This window comes from Epinephelus moara, chromosome 4, assembly GCF_006386435.1.
Source record: "Epinephelus moara isolate mb chromosome 4, YSFRI_EMoa_1.0, whole genome shotgun sequence".
NCBI classification, from domain to species: Eukaryota; Metazoa; Chordata; class Actinopteri; order Perciformes; family Serranidae; genus Epinephelus; species Epinephelus moara.
The window spans coordinates 34,836,855-34,856,264 of NC_065509.1; the positions used below are offsets into that span (position 1 = coordinate 34,836,855).

Genomic DNA, 19,410 nt, shown 5'->3' on the forward strand with positions numbered 1-19,410 from the left:
GGGTGAGAGAGAGTGGGGGGTGACATGCAGCAAATGGTTGCAAGCTGGAGCTGAACCTGCAACTGCCTCTGTACATGGGGCACTGGCACTATACACTACGCTACCGATGCCCCAACAGCCCTGTATGAAGCACAGGCATCCATATGGGACAGACCTTTAAATCCTTTTACACAAAACTGTTGCATGGCAGCCAGCATATCAACACACCCATCCATCCATCCATTTTCATCTGCTTATCCGGGGTCGGGTCGAGGGGGCAGCAGGCCAAGCAAAGCAGGGAGGACGTCTGGGGTTCCAGCAATGCTTTCCAGCTCCTCCTGGGGGACCCCAAGGCGATCCCAGGCCAGATGAGATATGTAATCACTCCAGCGTGTTCTGGGTCTGCCCCGGGGCCTCCTGCCAGTGAGATGTACCCGGAACACCTCTAACGGGAGGCGCCCAGGAGGCATCCTGATCAGATACCACCCTGAACCACCTCAACTGACCCCTTTCGCTGCAAAGGAGCGGTGAGCTCCCTCCAGATGTCCGAGCTCCATACCCTATCTCTATGGCTGAGGTTAGCCACCCTATGGAGGAAACTCATTTCGGCCTTTTGTATCCGTGATCTAGAAAATTGCTTAAAATTTTTTTTAACAATCAACTACTATCACAAAGTTTTTAATAATTAAATTGGATTAATGTTTTAAATATATAATGCATAGCCCGATATGTGGCAAATTACAATAAGATAGTGTAGATTCTGGAAAAATATATGATCTAAAATTTTGACATGATTGCATGTGCAATGTGTTCATTAATCTTGTACATTGTTGAATTCAATTGTAAGATATCACTAAAATGCTGAATGATAAATGTTTCAAAAAGTGCTTACTTTAGTGTTAGCCAAACACTGTCACAGTTTGGCTAACAGCGTCAGTAAGGTGGGACAGTGCTCCAATCCTCATAAGTCCAATTCTTTTGTCTGAACATATGCCAACCTGTCTCTCTCTGACTTTCATCCCTGCCCACAATGATGGAATAAAAGCGACTGATCAGTGACAAATGGTGGTGTGGCAAGATTCTGGGTTCCATTAAGTCTGATGGCAAAACAAGGCAATCCTTAAATGTCCCACTTTTTGCTGAAACCACCCTATACAGGCCTCATCGCCAGAAGAAAATGTTGCTGTTGTGCATTTATGCAAGCTATGGATTTGTCACATTTGTACCTTTCATATCAATGTTTCTAAAGTCACGTAGCACATGAGCTGACTTTGTCATTAGGAGGTGGAGGGGATGGTGGATGGTGTGACACACCTAGACGACACGCCTGCCAAGCTGCAGACCACTGTTTGAGACCAACAAACAACAGAAGTGGCTGTTTTCTGATGAGTCATTGCTGTGTTTCGTGGGGCTGTTTAGCGACCAAATATGGGTGTTTTTTAAGGAACCTGTAGCTGTGTTTCTTGCCGAGATCAAGCCATGAAAACTGGCTGTTTTTTACCAAGACGTTACTGTGTTTCTAGCAAGGATTGTGCCACCAAAGGCGGGTATTTTATGCCAAAACACGATCTTTTTTCCAACCATAACCAAGTGGTTTTTGTGCCTAAACATAACCACATGTTAGCAGCATTTTTAAACTGCAAAAAAAAAGGTAAAGTAAGATAAACTTTATTGTCCCAAATGGGAAATTTGTTTTAGGCACATGGTGTGACATGACTGCATAGCAGATACAACCATCATGTACAATCGAGACACGCAGTAGACAACCAAGTAGTACAGCAAGAACGCTGATTTGAATACTTTGTCATAACAGGTAAGGCTAAAAGAATAAAAGCTCCTTAAGGTTGCATTAGCCCAGGAGATGATACTTAAAAGTGCAATAAAAACTGTAGTATAGATAGTGCAAATACAATACAGTAGTGCAAATGAAACTGTCGCAAGGAAAACTGAAGTGCAAGTAAAAACGTGCCAAAGTGTGCAACAGGTCAGTAGTCACAATAGCAGCCCTGCTCTACTGCTGCTTCAACATATCCACGACATAATAATGTAAAAATGAAACGTATCCTTGGTTTGCAGGAATGTACAATGCCAACATTTATTCTGGCAATTGTCAATATCAGATTTATTCTCAGTCCCTGAGACTCAAAAAGTGGAGCATCTCTCCAGTCTAACCGTTATGTCCAACATTGTGATGCCAGTTTCTTGACAGACAATAAGACGTTATGTATTTGGAGTAATCAATAATCTTAATAAAATCTTAATATATCATTTTGTCATATGGATCACTGTACATCTAATATGTTGATCTGTTCTGTATGACATCTATTGCACATCTGTCCATCCTGGAAGAAGGATCCCTCCTCAGTTGCTCCTCCCAAGGTTGTCTCCCATTTTCCTCACCAAAGGGTTTTTTGGGATTGAGATATGTATTGTACTGACTATTTGTTGTACTCATGACTACTGTCTGTATCTCAAATCGCCCATAAGACAACATAAATACCCTACAATTGATGCGATTTCACCTTCGGTGGCATATTATACAAATCCCACTTCAGAAAAAAATACGCCTGTTAAAAGTCCAAGTATGAAAGAACTCTTAACTGAAGTGTTGTGGTGTCCTGGGGGGATAGCATAGAGCCTGTCAGCATGTAACAGTGTAACAGGTTTGGTGACATTTGTCTGTTCCTGCATGTTTCTGCAACATTAATCATGTTAGTATGTTAGATATTTTGCTTTGGGCTATCATTCTTCTGACTGTTCTCACAGCTGGCATTTCATTCAGCATTATGAGCAAATATGGCGAGACTGTGGGTGCTGGTTGTAGATTTGGGGACCCATTTTCAGATGTGGGTGCAAAGATGATTTGTTGCTGAGCTGGTGCTTATAGATAGAAATTGCTTGTATATAAAGAACTAATGACAAACTGCTGAAGATGTGGTGACACCCTTTATCCAGATGATTTGTACAATGAAAATGCTGACGATGAGGTAGCCTACCTAAAGAGAATGTCACAAGACAAAAAAAAATCTGTTCATCAGTTACCTGCAACAGTGTTTGAATGTGGGGATTTTTGGCCCAGTGTTTGTGTATGAGATCATGTGTAAATGTGCTGAAAGTCCAAGTCATGCTGCAACATCATCAGATGATATCATCGACCCACCATCCAAAGGTAAATGTGCCAGACAGAACAGTTTGCATATCAGTGCTCAAACTGTTCAACCCTCAGCCAAACATGGAGAAATCAGGGATTGTGTAGCGTGTGTCTGGTACATGTATGCATGCGTCTGTGTTTTCCTGTAGACCTGCAGCCGGTATCTGGGTGAAAGTTCAATTAGGTGGTGCCTACAGGGTTCACCCCACCTATTTGCCTTTTTGCCCGATGAGGAAATAGCTCCCACCTGTACTGGATGATAAAGCAGTCATTACAACAGTCTTTTAAACATTGGGAAATTGCTAAAAGTTGTGCAACAAAGAGGCCAAGTAAGTAATTCATAACTGACTGGGGATGATATAATGTATGTCTCTTGTGTATTTCTGGGGTGGAAAATTGCCCATAGTGGCATAAAAACATGAGCAAAAGAGACATTGTTTCAACCAGTAAGACAAGTCCAGTGGTGTCTGTGTTTTATTAGCTTTTATTACATGATCTGACAGCCAGTAGTCACGTCACTCCTTTGATGTGCTGTGTTGGTTGAAAATTACATTTGAATATCCATTTTTTGTTCATGCTTGAGATGAATACGCCTCAAAATCCTGTGCAAACTATTGTGCCACAATAGTTCCAGATTTACACCTCTTTTCTCCACAAATAGCCTCTTGTATAAACCACAACAGAGACTTTAAAATCAGTAGTGGAGTAACTGCACTCTCAAAGTATTCTGTTGTCAGATCTATTCTATATTTATTCTTTCATTCATTTTCTGTAACCACTTATCCTGTTGGGGGTTGCATGGGGGCTGGAGCCTATCCCAGCTGACACTGGGCAAGAGGCATGGTACACTCTGGACAGGTCGCCAGACTATCACAGGGCTGACACATAGAAACAGATAACCATTCACAACTATGGCCAATTTAGAGTCACCAATTAACCTGCATGTCTTTGGACTGTGGGAGGAAGATATAGTAAACCCACGCTGACACCGGGACACCATGCAAACTCTGCACAGAGGGGCTCCCCCACCTCCGGGGTTCGAACCCCCCACCCTGGGAAAGGATGACAAAAAGTCACAAAGTCACAAAACAGCCATAAGGAGACACAAAATGACTGCAAAGAGATGCAAAACCTGCTCATGGATGTATTGAGAGACCTGGATATTTTTAAGCTGAAACCATTTCCCTCAGTGGAAATGAAGCTTTTATTTACTTTAATTTCACAGATAAGAAACAAACAATTTAAGTCTTGTGTGTGATTTATCCTGCCTTGATTAAAGGAGAGGAAATCTCTGCTAGTTGCTAGGCTAGTTTATACAATGTAAAATGTCATAGGCTTGTGCTAATTATGTTAGCATGTTGTATTTGTTTGGAAAATGTGTTTAGTATAAAACAGTTGTTTTGTTGTGAGTTTAAATGGAGCCAAGTTTTGTAACGTTACCTTTGTTAAATGTTGCTGTTGTCCCTGGCTTCATATGAGTAGAGGAAATGTCTGCTAGCTGCTAGGCTAACTTATACAATGTAAAATGCCATAGGCTTGTGCTAATAACATTAGCATGTTGTATTTGTGGGGAAATTGTGTCCAGATAAAGACAAGTGTTTGTCTATGAATACTGTGAGTTATAGTGGAGCTGATTTGTGTACTTGTGTTTGAAATTGTTGATATTAAGCCATGTATAATGTGTGTTTAATGTGTGTTTGAATCAATTAAACTTCACAGCACTTCAATGAAACCCCACCATCTACCAGTGTTTTGGAGGTGTAACTGCAGAGTGACACAGACACACCACCGCACAGGACACTGGACACCGGAATTCCACTGGATGCGTGTCCGTTGCGGAATGGCTGCGCTGGTTATCCGCTGCGTGCTCTGCCGTCCATCAACACCCACCGGCTGCGTTTGCTGTGCGGAGTGGTGCAGCTCCACCGGACAGCGGGAGTCACGAGGACCCACGAGGACCCACGAGATCTCGCGAATTCACGCATAGTCGCGCGATACAACAAGATGTAGTTTCTAAAAACAGAACCACAAAACCAGAGGAGTAGTAGGAAGACATCTCAGTGCACCTCCATGATCTCCTCGTCCATGGTGTCAACGGGGTGAAATGACGTCTGAAAACCTCTGACCTGTTGACTTCATGATGATCCGCCGTGTACACTGTGTATTTTATTTTGAAAATTAATCAGATATTTTATTTTGTTTCTGTGCACAACTTCCTGCCCTGCACGATCTGCTCCATGCTGAATTGCTGCGTTGTGCTCCGGCGTCCGGCAAAAAGAGAAGTCCTGCATATCTTTTGTGGAGGGCTCCGGAGCACCGCAGCTGTGATGGAGCTGGAACGCAGCACAGCCGCAGCCGGTAGAAGCACACACATTGACTAGAATTGAAACGTATCGGCTCCGCTGCCGTTCCGGAGCGCAGACGCAACCAACACGTATCTGGTGGAATTTGGGATTTAATCCTGCTTTGGTCTTGCTCCAGTGTAGGAGAGGTGGTGGGGCCTTTTGCATATCTGTGCCCTGGGCCCCACTGTCTCATAATCCGCCCATGGCATTGAATTGAATGATAATATTAGTCTAAACTGAAATGGATGATAATCTTAGTCACATTATTCAAAGATAGCTTCATTCTGCTTTTTTGTATTTCTACTTATTCTTAAATTGTATGTTCATTATTAAACATTGTATTGAAGCGAGGTGAATTTAATTAAACTGAATGTCAAAGGCACTACAATGACACAGGAGGAGAGAGAACAGGGCGGCGTTAGGACCTGGAGTGCACCTTCCTGAGGAAGAGGGCGTAGGCTCGGTCAACCGGTAGAGGAGGAAGGTGCCGAGACTGCCGAGCTGCTCGCGCACAACCGCGAGGTCCAGACAGCGGCGCGAGCGATGCGAGTCGAGGGCTGCGAGGAAACAGACTAACTGAAGAGAAACACCTCAGCAGCCGAGTATCGTCTTGTTTCAGCGGCGTGAACAGCAACACAGCACAGTGAGCATGTCGGTGCTAGCTCTGCAAGAGTACGAGTTCGAGAGACAGTTCAACGAGGACGAAGCCATCCGATGGATGCAGGAGAACTGGTAAGGCTGCTCTGCCATGTAACGTCAGCGCCACTGTTAATCCCACATTACATTTGTATGTTCCGCTGCAAAATTACACGCGGTGTGTACGTGCTGAGTGTGAATTGGAGGCTGTGACCGTGCACATGCATCAGCCTCGCACACCGGGATTAAACCTCGCCGTATCCTATTATATCAAGCTCTCTGTCATCATCCGCAAATTGCTGCTCGCGCCCCATGAAATGAACAAATTCACGCAGGCCTTCAGCCGCGTGAGGAGGCTCTGGATGCTCTGCCATAATTCAAGCCTGTCCGGGCTCATTGGACACTACACGGCATCCTGCTGCTGCATCGTGCATCTTTAACGGGCAGGATTTGTCCTTGATTTCCCGTGATTTATTCCCCCGGCATCAGTTACCGCGATAGTATTGTAACGTTAAAGGTCATCCATGGCTCCAGCTGCCTCATCCATTTAGACTGTTACTGGCCTGATAGCACATTTAACCAAGCCTAGCCATAGACTGGGGAAGTACATAACCCAGTCATGTCATGGTTTCCCCCTTTAGAGGTGATATTAGTGATAGCAGTCAAAGTGAAACTGCTGTGCAGACATTTGTGAAGACTACTGACATCATAGTAACATCACAGTGTTGCACAGGGGCATGAAAAGGCAACTTTCTGCATGTTATTGTAAGGTAAACTCTATGCAGAGCACTTAATATGTTTTATTCTGTATGAAAAGGTTGCAACAAATGATTATTTTCCATATCAGTTCATCTGCTAGACAATAAATATCAGGAAAAAAGACAAATTTAGCCATCACAAGCTCTCTAATGTTTATGTTTTGTGCAACCAGCTGCCCATAACGCTGATATTTATTGTTAATGATGATATAAAACAGAGAAATACAGAAAATCCACACATTAAAGACACTGGAATCACAGTGATGGGTGTTTTTGCTTAAAAAACAGACTGAAATCATGAAAATAGTTGTTGATTTCCTGTCAGATGACTAATCAATTAATAGATCAGCAGTCCAAAACTCTAATATATATATATCTGTAATGATATAAAACAGAGAAGAGTAGAAAATCAGGCCATTAGAGACACTGGGATCAGAGTGATTGGTGTTTCTGCTTAAAAAAAGATTAAGTCATCAATATAGTTAAAAATGACTCCTCGATTAACAGATCAGCAGTCGGAAACTCTAAATATTTTCTATATATAATGATATAAAGCAGAGAAAAGTAGGAAATCCACACATGAGAGTCACTGGAATCAGAGTGATTGGTGTTTTTGCCTAATTAAAAGACTGAGATAATCAAAATAGTTGTTGAATTCCTGTCAAATGACTCCTTGACTAACAGATCAGCAGTCTGAAACTGTAAGATTTTCTATACATAATGATATAAAGCAGAGAAATGTAAAACAAATCCACACATTATAGACATTGGGATTAGTGTGATTGGTGTTTTGCCTAATAAAAAGACTGAAATCATAAATAGTTGTTGAATTCCTGTCAAATGATTAATCAAGTAATAGATCAGCAGCCATGAACTCTAAGATTTTCTATATGTAATGATATAAAGCAGAGAAAATTAGAAAATCAAGCCATTAGAGACACTGGAATCAGAGTGATTGATGTTGTCGCTTAAAATAAAGGCTGAAATCATCAAAATAGTCGTTTATTTCCTGTCAAATGATTCCTCGATTAATAGATCAGCAGTCAGAAACTGTAAGATTTTCTATATATAATGATATAAAGCAGAGAAAAGTAAAACAAATCCACACATTAGAGATACTGGAATAAGAACGATTGCTTAAAAAAAGACTGAAATCATCAAAATAGTTGTTGATTTCCTGTAAAATGACTCCTTGATTAATAGATCAGCAGTCTGAAACGCTGAGAGTTTTGATTTATAATGATATAAAACAGAGAAAAGTAGAAAATCAGAGACACTGGAATCAGAGTGATTGGTGTTTTGAATTTCTGTGAAATGACTCAGATTAATAGATCAGCTGTAAAAATGAGAGAGGTCTTTGGGAAAATAAGTGATCTAGAATGCTGATTATTAATTACCAATAACTAAATACTAAACAAACTCAGACTGCGTTCTTAAAACAACAGAGGAGTGTGACTTAATTCTGATTTGCAGAGTGATGTTTGCTCAGGGCAGTGTCTGCCAGACTTTACACAAACTGCAACATTATCCTTAACTGATATTCTGCTGTGGCTGCTGGGGTGAAGTCGATATTGCTTCCTGGTTGCTGAGTGCATTGGTGCATTTCATATGTAGGTCATGTGCTGGTCTGGCCAACCATCTTTTGCATACTCACTGGAGGGTCATTACTGTCCAGGTCCGTGCCAGGTTGGGCAAAGAAATGGTCCCAAACAAAACAAAATGAGTCATGCGTTAAGTTAGCATAAGCTTCATTAAGCATGCAGTGGCAGTGGGTTTGTAAACAGCGGGCTGGCTTCCTCATCTCTTTGGACTGCTTTTAGAAAAGAGTCACATTTAGCTTATTATTTTTAACACAAATTTGGAGTGAGCGCAGCTCTTGGAGCCAGACTCAGTTTCGTTCCCATTCATTCAAAGGAAATCTGTGTGTGTGTGTGTGTGTGTGTGTGTGTGTGTGAGAGAGGCAGCATGGGGAGCAGTGTGTAGGAGCTGTCCATACCCTGGTACTGACAACCGACCAATGATGGTAATCTTCTGATGTCGGCTGACAGAGCATTAGCCAATCACGGTGCAGCTGATCTGTGCTGACTTCTCTCTGCTGCTCCTGTAGTGGAGGATGTCAGACTGGGCCAGTGCACATGGCTGATAGAGGCAACGACCACCACAGAAAATGGGACTTGATGGGTTGTTTATTACGTTCAAAATGTCGAGGGAGGAACTGACTAAGCGTGGCATGTTTTTATGACTTAAGGGGGAGATGGAGAAAGAAAACAAACCAACAAGAATAATCTAGTTTGAAGGCAAGCGTCATGCAAAGTAGGAAAAAATGAAACAGTTGTGTGATGGTTATTGTAGAAAACTTGTATCCAGCTGCATTTCTTTCTTTTTTTTTTATCATGCAGTGACTTAAAGAGACTCACACACTCTATTTTCTCTTTGTGATTCAGTTTTTGTTATATTCAAATGAGAAAAGTAAAAGCAAAATACACCTATATTTTCCGCAAATTCAGGCTGCCATAAACAGCCTTTTGTAGTAAAAGGCAATATATTTTGTGAATGAATTTACTCATGCCGTTTACTGGCAGTCCCACCCAATACACTATGAGTTATAGCTCCCGCCCATCCCATTGTAAACACCATACATGTGCACTGATGTAGGCTGAAGTTCAGGAGGTTCAAACTACAGTGATATCACAGCATGTGTTTGGTCTGCTGAAAAATGCCTGCTGTGATATCACTGACTGGGATGAGGCAAGAATACTCTGAAGTCTGAACTAGCTGCTCCCATTCAGTGTTGTAAGTGAGCAGTTGAACACACCCCCTGTAATCTGATCTAGAAACATTCAAAGCAGATGTGCAGATGGTGGCAGGATATACCATTAACATAAAAGCCCATTTGACAGCAGTGGTTAGCATTGTCGCCTCACAACAAGAGTGTTCCTGGTTTGAACCCAGGGTGGGGGAGCCCCTCTATGCGGAGTTTGCATGTTCTCCCTGTGTCAGCATGGATTTTCCCCGGGTGCTCCGGCTTCCTCCCACAGTCCAAAGACATGCAGGTTAATTGGTGACTCTAAATTGCCCACAAGTGTGAATGCGAGTGTGAATGGTTGTCTGTCTCTATGTGTCAGCCCTGTGATAGTCTGGCGACCTGTCCAGGGTGTACCCTGCCTCTCGGCTCCAGCCCCCCTGCGACCCCTAACAGGAAAAGCGGTAATGGAAAATGAATGAATTAATGAATAAAAACCCATTTGTCATCATGGAGGCAGAGCTGACCTTCAGAGGTGGAGGATCTGTGTTGATAAATGACAGTCAAGACACTGTTCAGACTTCAAAGGTAAGACAAATTTATTTTATATTTAAATTTAGATGTTGCCAGAAGATTCAGTTTTTTAAGATTGCCACTGTAGTTGTTTCACATTTGTCATTAGTGTTTAAAAGTGGGAATGCACTACTTGTGCACTTAAAAGAGTGATTCAATTAGAGAACAATCAGATGCACAAGACTGTTTGTATTCAGGATTAGTTATGTTTTAGTGATGACTAGTTTCTTCTTTCTTTCCAGATGTTTTAGCTTAAAGGATAAGTTTGGTATTTTTCTACCAGGACCCGATTTTTCCGTGTTTTTGTGTCTAACTGATGAATGGGAACAACAGGTCCTGAAAGTGGTCCAGTAGTGAGAGAGAGTGGTGCAGACAGCAGCAGCGAAACAGGCTTGCACTGTCAAAAAAAGCACGTCCACTGAAAGTTCTTGTTTTTGCCACTAACATATTCCCATTAATATCTTAAGTGTCTGACAACATTATGCAAAGGACCATACAGAGACCGACATTTTTGTTAAAAAGTAAGATCCTTTTTGTTTAACCAGTAACAGCCCTGAAATTACTATTCACAAACCCACCAGACTTCATTTAGATAAACAGTAATTTTATTATCGTTAAGCACATTTCATTTAAATTGACAGAAACAAAACAGAACTCACAAAAAACATCTTGGTTCATCTTTCCACTGTTTCAACACTCACCAACTCTTGATTTGGTTGAAATAAACCCTTAATTTACCTAGTTATAAGTAAAACTATTCTGGCTCTATACACGCTAAAATGACTGTTTATTTAAATGGAGTCTGGTGGAATTGGGAAAGGAGATTTTGGGGCAGTTTTTAGTAAAACAAAAAGGATCTTACTCTTCAACAAAATACTCTATCTCTGTAGAGATGCGTTCCATAAGTTGCCAGGCACTTAAAATAATAATAACAGCCAGTCATCGGCAAAAACAAACACTTCTGTTGGATGTAAATTGATGGCACGACATGCCCTGGGTGGTTACATTGCACACTGTTATGCTGCTGCCAGTAGCAGCACTTTATTTCAACACTGGACCAATTTCAAAAACCGTTGCTCCCGTTAGTCACCCAAAAAATATGGGGAAATGGGTCCAGGTTGGAAAACAGAATATAATAGATCTTTATTGTCCACTGTGGATGGAAATCTGTCTTCGGCTAGAAGACAAAAATACCAAGCATACCCTTTAACGTGACAGTCTGGTCTTTAATTGCATTACAGTGCATTCAATTCTTTGCAGTGTGTTTGCTATTTATGTGTTTATCACAGTGTTGATGATTAAATGATACATTATTCAGTGCTGGTAATAACACGAGCCATGTAGTGCCTGATTTGGGCAGATTATCCATGTTAGCATTAGTATCAGAGCCAGTGGTGTAGCTAGCTGAAATAAACTGCAGGCTACTACTACTCTTACTACGCTCCAGCTGATAGCGTTACATTTATTTCATCTTATATTATCAATGTCAGAGGGGAAAATAAATCTTTCTCTCCCTCAATGAATCCAGTTCATTTACTGTTCTTAGTTGTAGCCTGAGGCACTTTCACTTTTCATCACTTTTATGAGTCATACATGCAAAGAAAGATGTATGTGTTGTTGAAAGGGATTTTCTGTACAGATTAAGGCCTTAGCTTAAGTAATACATGTGTTTCAAAGCAGACGTGGTGAGGCATCTTTGCACACTGTACCTTGTACATACTGTGTGTACATGTCATTGTTCTGCAGGGATGAATGGAGACTGGTACACCGATCTGATGTGTTCCTGTGAGACTGGCCGCAAACAGCTCAGCATTGTGAAGCAAGAATGATTAAGCAGCCACTTGTCAGAAGAGAAGGAAAAGGAAGAGGAAGGAGTGGACATGGACCTTAATGCGGTTGTTGAGCAACAACATGAGCATCATCCTCTTTCCCTCCTATAACAGACATTATAACAGTACCATGAGCATATGAGGTCAGGTTGGAGCAGGACAGTATGTTAGCTATACAGTTTAAAGACATGCACAGTGCATTACTTTTTATTGTCTGTAGCACAAATGACATAGAGGTGACAGCTTGTCAGACTTGGTGTTGCTGTGGAGGTTTTGGGCAGCCAACTCAAAGAAAATGACCAGTAGTTTTTGCATACAAGATTAGAAAAGTGGAAAAAAATCTTTTCTGTACATCAGATATTGCTGTTGCCAGTGTTGTGTTATATCAGGAGTGTCAGCAGCCTCACACAGCACCTGCTGGGACATGAGAAAGTGCAAATTGAAACGGAGTACATTTTTGGAATGAACCTGGCGTATCAGCAGAGGGATATTTACACACCTCTGTTCAGCACATATCCTATTTTAATATTCTTTTTCTCCATTTTTGATTTTCTCTGACTTACAAAGTTTAGTGTGTTAAACCCTACTCCCACCAAAATTAGCACATATATGCAGATTTTTTTAATTTAAACTCGCTAAACATAGGCATTAGTTAGACTTTATTTAATTTTTTTTCTGGTGTGTCACATTCAGTTGCAAGAATGTCACGAAAAATAGGGTAAGTAGAAAGCATTGTGGATGCCAGTTAAAATGTTACAGTGGTTACCTCTTTCATAAGATAAGATTTTATAAATCCCACACTGGGGAAATTTACAATTCACAATTTTGTATCTCTTAAATATTCAATCTCCCTTTCAACCTTGGTGGTGACTAATTTGGAATGATATTCAAGTGCTGCTTGGGCAGAGATGGATGGAATTTGTGGCCGGGATGACAAAGAGTAGCCGAAGTTACCAACGGTTGTGCCGGAAAAGAGGTACTAGAGTTTCCACCCCCGTGTCATTTTTCCATTGCTGCCGATCAGAGCTGCCTCATGCAGATAAATACCTGTGACTACAGCAGAGTCATTTGTCCCGAGAATGAATGCCGACTGTTACCTTTCCCACGAAAGACAAAAGCCAGATTTTATTGGGTGTTAGTGGGATTTTTTCTCAAGTGGGAAAGGGGCAGCATCCAGATTACAAAAAATGTATCTAAAACCAACTGGTTGCATTTAGCTTGTGCACATTTTTCTGTCCAAGTCCACTGTATTCTCTGCATTTACTTGTGTAACTGTTCTAGGCATTGTGCTTTAATAGCATGATTTGAATTTCCAAGGTTGTTAAGATCCGAGTTTCTATGCTTTACATATGTGCTCTCACATCTCTTTTTCAATAAACTGTGTTAATTGAAACATCTAACATGTAAATGCTGGTGTACGTGTCGTTACTAAAATTATACTAGTGATGTATGTATGTAATTTCTAGAAGTTTGATGAGATGGCAGCGCTCCCAGCCAAATGCTCTGGACTGTAGCCATCGGAGTTAAAACATCTGGCATGCTGCTTTGTAAAGAAATCCTATCTTCCTACCTCTGCTGATATCAAAAGCGCAGCTGCTTCACTGCATAGCTGTTTGGAATTCAAAGCGTATCGTCTCACAGACTGATTGCTCACCGTTTGACATGATGAAAAAACGTCATTGGAAAGAATCAAATGGAAGTGATCAAATATCTGTTGTGTAATATACTATTGGGGATTATGTACGGCAATCACAGTGAGCATTTGCATTGTGTAGGCGCATTTGGAATTTGTGTTTTTCCCCCTATAGCAATGCATTTGATGTGAGTCTGTGTGATGGGTAAAATGTGCTGCAGTACTAAAATGCCCAGTTATGTATTAAGATTGTTTTTGCAGTCTGGCTTTACCGTTGAGAAGAGATCTGTAACCCTCTGTTATACACACATCTCTAACCTGCTGACTCACTCAGTGCTCCCACAGACGTCATCTTTCTTCATTACCATGCATGCAGGTTGCTTGGAATCTGTGTTCTCTGTTTTGAAAGCCTCTGAGGGAAGATAGCATCCCTATGGGCCTCGGGGCTTTTGATGGATCTCTGGTGGTTTTGCCCCGGACTGATAACAAGCGATGCAGAGCTTGAGAATGCTGCAGTGAATATGCACAATGAGGTCTTTGTTGTGGTTTGTTTTGTGTACTCTGTCTTTTAATGATTATTCCCACTGCTTATATGATTCATCTGCTCTATGAGGGAGAAGTATCAGAGCTCACTGATGAGTCGTGAAGGTCAGGTTCCTAAAGTACGTGATGAGCTGAGGAGATAAGTCTCTTCCTTCCAAGTCTCATGTTACTTATTCAATCCAAGGGCAGTGAAGCCTATTGTCCCAGAGATCTTGAGCCCTGCTGTTGGATGGATGAGACCAACAGATACACCCGGCTTAAATTTGGCATGCGGGTATCACTTCAGTGGTAATTAAATAGCAGGTTTCCTTTCTTCTTTTGTTAAAGATATGGTTGAATATCATTCGTAATTAGAGGTTTTTTTTTAATCCAGTGAATTTAGTGATTAACTTTCCATGGTTGATTGCATTCAACAGAAATAATACATTTATCATACAGAATAATACATTTATATGTGCCAGCGTTCCAGGCAGGCTACTGACAAAGGATCCATAACAGGGATGTCAACAGGTAACCGTAGAGAATATTATTGTTCAGTTTGCATGTTGGTGTGTTAGTTACTTTTGCTACTCTTCAGTTTAGGCTACTGCGCTGCAAACCAGCTGAGTCTGGTGGAAGCTAGCCAGTGGTGCTGCTCATTTGATAATTACTGCTAGTAACATCATCCCGACTCAATAGTGTTGCAATGGAAACATTGTGCCTATCCTCTGGTCTCCCCCCAGGTTGCTACAGTGAGTAAGTGGCTCAACTTTGAGTCGCAAACCCCGTCTAGCACTGTCAAGTATGTTATAACTGTTAGCTTTGTTAGTAGTATTAGCACAGCTGGGGTTGCTAACATAGTAAACCGATTACTGAGAATCTTTACAGACAACGTGATAAAGGGGTTTCACCACCTGCCATTTCTGATTCGGTTCATTAGAACTCAAGTTCGTTTGCCCCCTAAGTGCGGTTTGTTTGGGCAGGTGTGAACACAGCAGTCACACTCAGGTGTGCACCAAAACAACCGGGCCGAGACCTTAAATTATTATTATTTTTTTTTTAAAGATATTTCTTAGGGCATTTTTGCCTTTAATTGATAGGACAGTCAAGTGTGAAAGGGGGAGAGAGAGAGAGAGGGAATGACATGTAGCAAAGGGCCACAGGCCGGAGTCGAACCCGGGCCGCTTTGGCAACAGCCTTATATATGGGGTGCATGCTCTATCCACTAAGCCACCGAGACCTTCTTGAAGAGGTGGTCTCGGTCTGGTTACAAACGAACTCTGGTGCGGTTCGTTTGTGGTGAGAACGTGTTCCAACCTCAATCTGAACCAACTGCAGTCACATGACACATTGTTTGGGTTAAACATGAGCATGTTACAGTCCTGGAGGATTATTAATGTGCACCTCCTCCTGTACTGCCTTAATATGCACATTCAGCACATCCAATGCATCAAAACATTGTTTTCTAGTTGGAGCCGTGCCTCGTTTTCAAATTGTATGGTTTGACTAAAATGAACAATGACAGCAATATAGTCCACGATGAGCAGCGCTAAAACCAACCTGCGTAGTTGTCCCTCCATTGTGACATTAGAAAGTGTCACATTTATCTTGCAAGTGTACTCTTCTTCAACGTTTGCTTTACTTCCTGGATTTTTCCCACATGGAAATTCTGACCAATCAAGAGCAGCTTTCTCACACAAGGCATTTTATCTGGTCCACTTGTAAATGCTGCTGTGAGAACACGAACCAACTCTAGGCAATTATACAACTTTGTCCGAAATTAGTCCCTGATTCAGACCAAAGCAAGACAGCTCTAGGTCTGAAAGCACCCTTAAAATGTGGTGCAAAATCTCAGAATCAATGGAGTACCAAACCTCATTTTTTTTTTTTTTTTCTTAAAAATTAATTGCTTAGTTACTGGTTAATGGATGTCAGGCTATCGAAAGCAAAGTTAACTGAAACGTTAATGTATAATTCAAAGCCACATTGCAGGAGATGTGTGAGTGATGGTTATACTTCGTAACCATTTTAAAATGTTTATTGAAGAAAGGATTTTTCAGACTTCAGACTAGAGTAGCAAGAATTACGTTAGCTATATTTTCTAGCCACAGTTAGCTGCCTTCTGTTTGTGTTTTATATCATTTTCTGTGCCCTGAATTGAATGCATAGCTTACTAGCTCTATATCAATGTTATATCAATATCACGATATGAGACTAGATATCATCATAGATTTTGGATATATCGTACAAAATAGTATTTGGTATGGTGAGATAGATATTTATCGAAGAATAAAAAATCTCTATGGTATTTTGAAAATACCATAGAGATTTTTTATTCTTCGATAAATCAAATGTGACATCAAGCTAAAACTACATTAAATAAAGTGAACAATACCATTTATTGTTTTGCTATATAAAAAAAATAAGATGTAAATGAATAAAATTTTCCAGCTTCCTCTTGACAGTCTTGCAGTAAAATGTACAAGGTCATGCTTGTGCATGCTGCTGCCATTTTAACGAGCGCAGCACAGGATGATGCTGATCATTTCTGACCATGTTAACCCAGAGTCCTCCCCAGGCTTACTGTTTGCGAGGCTGCTCTCCTTCTCACGACTGGTGAGGGCAGAGATGAAGATGTGGGCTGGCTCCTCAGGAATTAACGTCTGCCTGGAGTGTCGTTATGTCTGGTTTCACTTTCAGCTTTCATCAGGCTGTCAAGGAAAAAAACTTTGATGCAGACAAATGAAAGAGCAGTTTATTGCAGTCTTTTTTTATTTTGGTTATCTTGTATGCATTGAGTTACTGTGCATTTATGTTTTTACATGATTTTTCAACATAGCTTAAACCTGCCTCTATCAACGTATTTTATTACAAGAAGCCTAATATTTGTGACTGCCTTTGTAAGATTTAGTTAAACCAGTGCAAAATTTAAAGTTGTGATTCTGTTTTGAAGTTATAAGCCTTTTTGTTATCGGCCACGCCCACTGTCCCTCCCCCCTCGCCAATTGACATGAATAGTTAACCAGCTGTCCTCTGGCTCGTGACCAATTTTTCCACAAAATCTTGTGCCATTCTGTAGATCTATTTGGTAGTTAAGACCCTCTACACCAGACTGACCGTTGGCCATCGGGCTGTTGTGAGCATCTGTTGTCCTAGTTTTTGCGATGTGTCCCACACCGTTGACATTGGTTGGCCCTTGTTAGCCCTTGTTGACTTGTCAGCCGATACAGCATGTTGAATTGGTGGCAGAGCCGGCAGAGAGAGGTATCGCTCTGATTGGCAGCTCATCTCATTGCACTAGAAGAGAAACAAAAGTGAGGAAAGCAGAGAAGAAATAAAGTCACAAGGGTGAGAGAAACAAAAGTGTTCTATGGTAAGATATGTTTTATACATTGAACTCTTTATCATGAAAACAGTTTGGAATTGTTTGTGTTATTGTTCGCTAGTGCACGCTATCATTTGCTCTTTCAACACTGGGTTGTGTTGTTAATCTGCCGACTGGCTAACTAGCGTCTTGAATCGGTTCTGTCGGTCTTCTGGGTTCCCTTTTGGAAATAAAGACAATTGCTGCCTGCTGGTGTGGAGAGTTATTTCCTCTCAAGCAGATGCAGAATGTACATGCTAGTTGGTTGTTGGCTGTCGTCTTTGCGGTGTGTTCAAGTGCACCTATGTGACCACACAGGCAAAGTGAAATGACGCAAGAGTCAGCCTTTACAGCCGCTTTGATTTTGCTTTGGTGTTTCTGGGCCTTTATTCACCTTTTTATTTCAATTTCAAGTTTCAAGATCATTTCATTTATAAAGCACTTTAGGACAGAGATATATACACATACAGACACAACAGTGTGCAGATGAGTTAAGCAAAATTACCTTTTAGCTAATTGGCATGAACACAGACACAGTTGACCTCATGCCAAATTTCAGCCCCACAGGGCAAACACTGTGGCTGCCAAAGTGTGGAGAAATTTTCTTGGACCAGTGACAGAGCTGCTGGTCGCAACTAAGAAGTATTTTAAATGAAATGCGTGAACAGTATAGAGATGCAATGAAGGTGCATGGTGCATGTGTACATTCAGTTTATACTGCTGAGTAATATACCATACAAGCTTCCCACAAGCTATTTGTCTTTGCTGCTTAAGATAAGCATGACTCAAGATGTTCTTAAGCACTTAACAGGCTGAAATAATTACTAAACTAAAGAACTCTTCTGTTACCTGAACAGATAAATTGACCCCTGATATGGGCCATCAGATGCAGAATAACCTAAACCAGTGCGTGATAGCACCTTGCAAGCCTGGTTATTTTAATGTTCCATTGGAAACTGCATGCAGTAGCTGGGACTGGTGGGCGTGTTACTAACTGGATTATAAATGGGTGCCTTCTGGTTGACAGATTATTCTGTAATAGCTCTGTCTTACTTACAGCACCTCTTGGTCTTATTTAGTGGTTTGCTGCTCATCCTACACTTTGGCACAGTAGCTCTGCTCGCCTTTCCACTGCTTTAGATACAGACAACAGCGCCAGGAAATAGAGTTACACCCCATGGACTGAACGGCGTGGCTTTGTGTGTATGTGCACACATACACACTGTTGTTATGCATACAGTTGCATATGCATACGTGACAGTGTAAACACACACATTGGTGAGACCGTTAGACACCAGCTCACAGGCACAGGCTGCAGACTCATCCTCAGACTGCAAACTCAGGATTACGTAACGGGTGAAATCTCCTGGACCAGCTAATACAGATCCAAGTTTCACAGCAGGTTATCCAGCAGCTTTATACAACACTGCGAGTGGGGGAGGGGAGGGGCTACACCACCAACATCCTTATTATATTACCAACTGTACTACAGAGGCTACATGCAGGCACACAGACCACCTGAAACCACGGGGACATACTGCACACTGAATGGGATCTGATGCCTTTTTTCTGTGACAGCTTTTTGGATATCTTAAATTTAGAATAACAAACCTTTGCAGCCTGTCAAACATGTTGAGTGGAACCCTCGTATTAACATTTGGTTTGGACCATTTTCGTTGATCTAGAGTTGCCCCAGGCTTTACGTGTTCTTTACTCTGTCAGATATGAACACCTTTTTTTCCTTTCCTTTTTTTTAATATATATACAGTGGTGTGAAAAAGTGTTTGCCCCCTTCCTGATTTCTTACCTTTTTGCATGTTTTCCACACTTAAATGTTTCAGATCATCAAACAAATTTAAACATTAGTCAAAGATAAC

General features: G+C 41.3%; 1 protein-coding gene across 1 annotated transcript in view; it reads left to right on the top strand.

Moving 5' to 3' along the window:
- Window positions 1–6,062: 6,062 nt before the first annotated feature.
- Window positions 6,063–19,410, top strand: part of elovl6 (ELOVL fatty acid elongase 6) — a 28,484-nt gene continuing 15,136 nt past the window's right edge. The window contains exon 1 of the mRNA XM_050042749.1: window positions 6,063–6,207. Coding sequence (XP_049898706.1) covers window positions 6,125–6,207 — 83 coding nt within the window. The 5' untranslated portion in view covers window positions 6,063–6,124. The remainder of the gene's footprint in view (window positions 6,208–19,410) is intronic.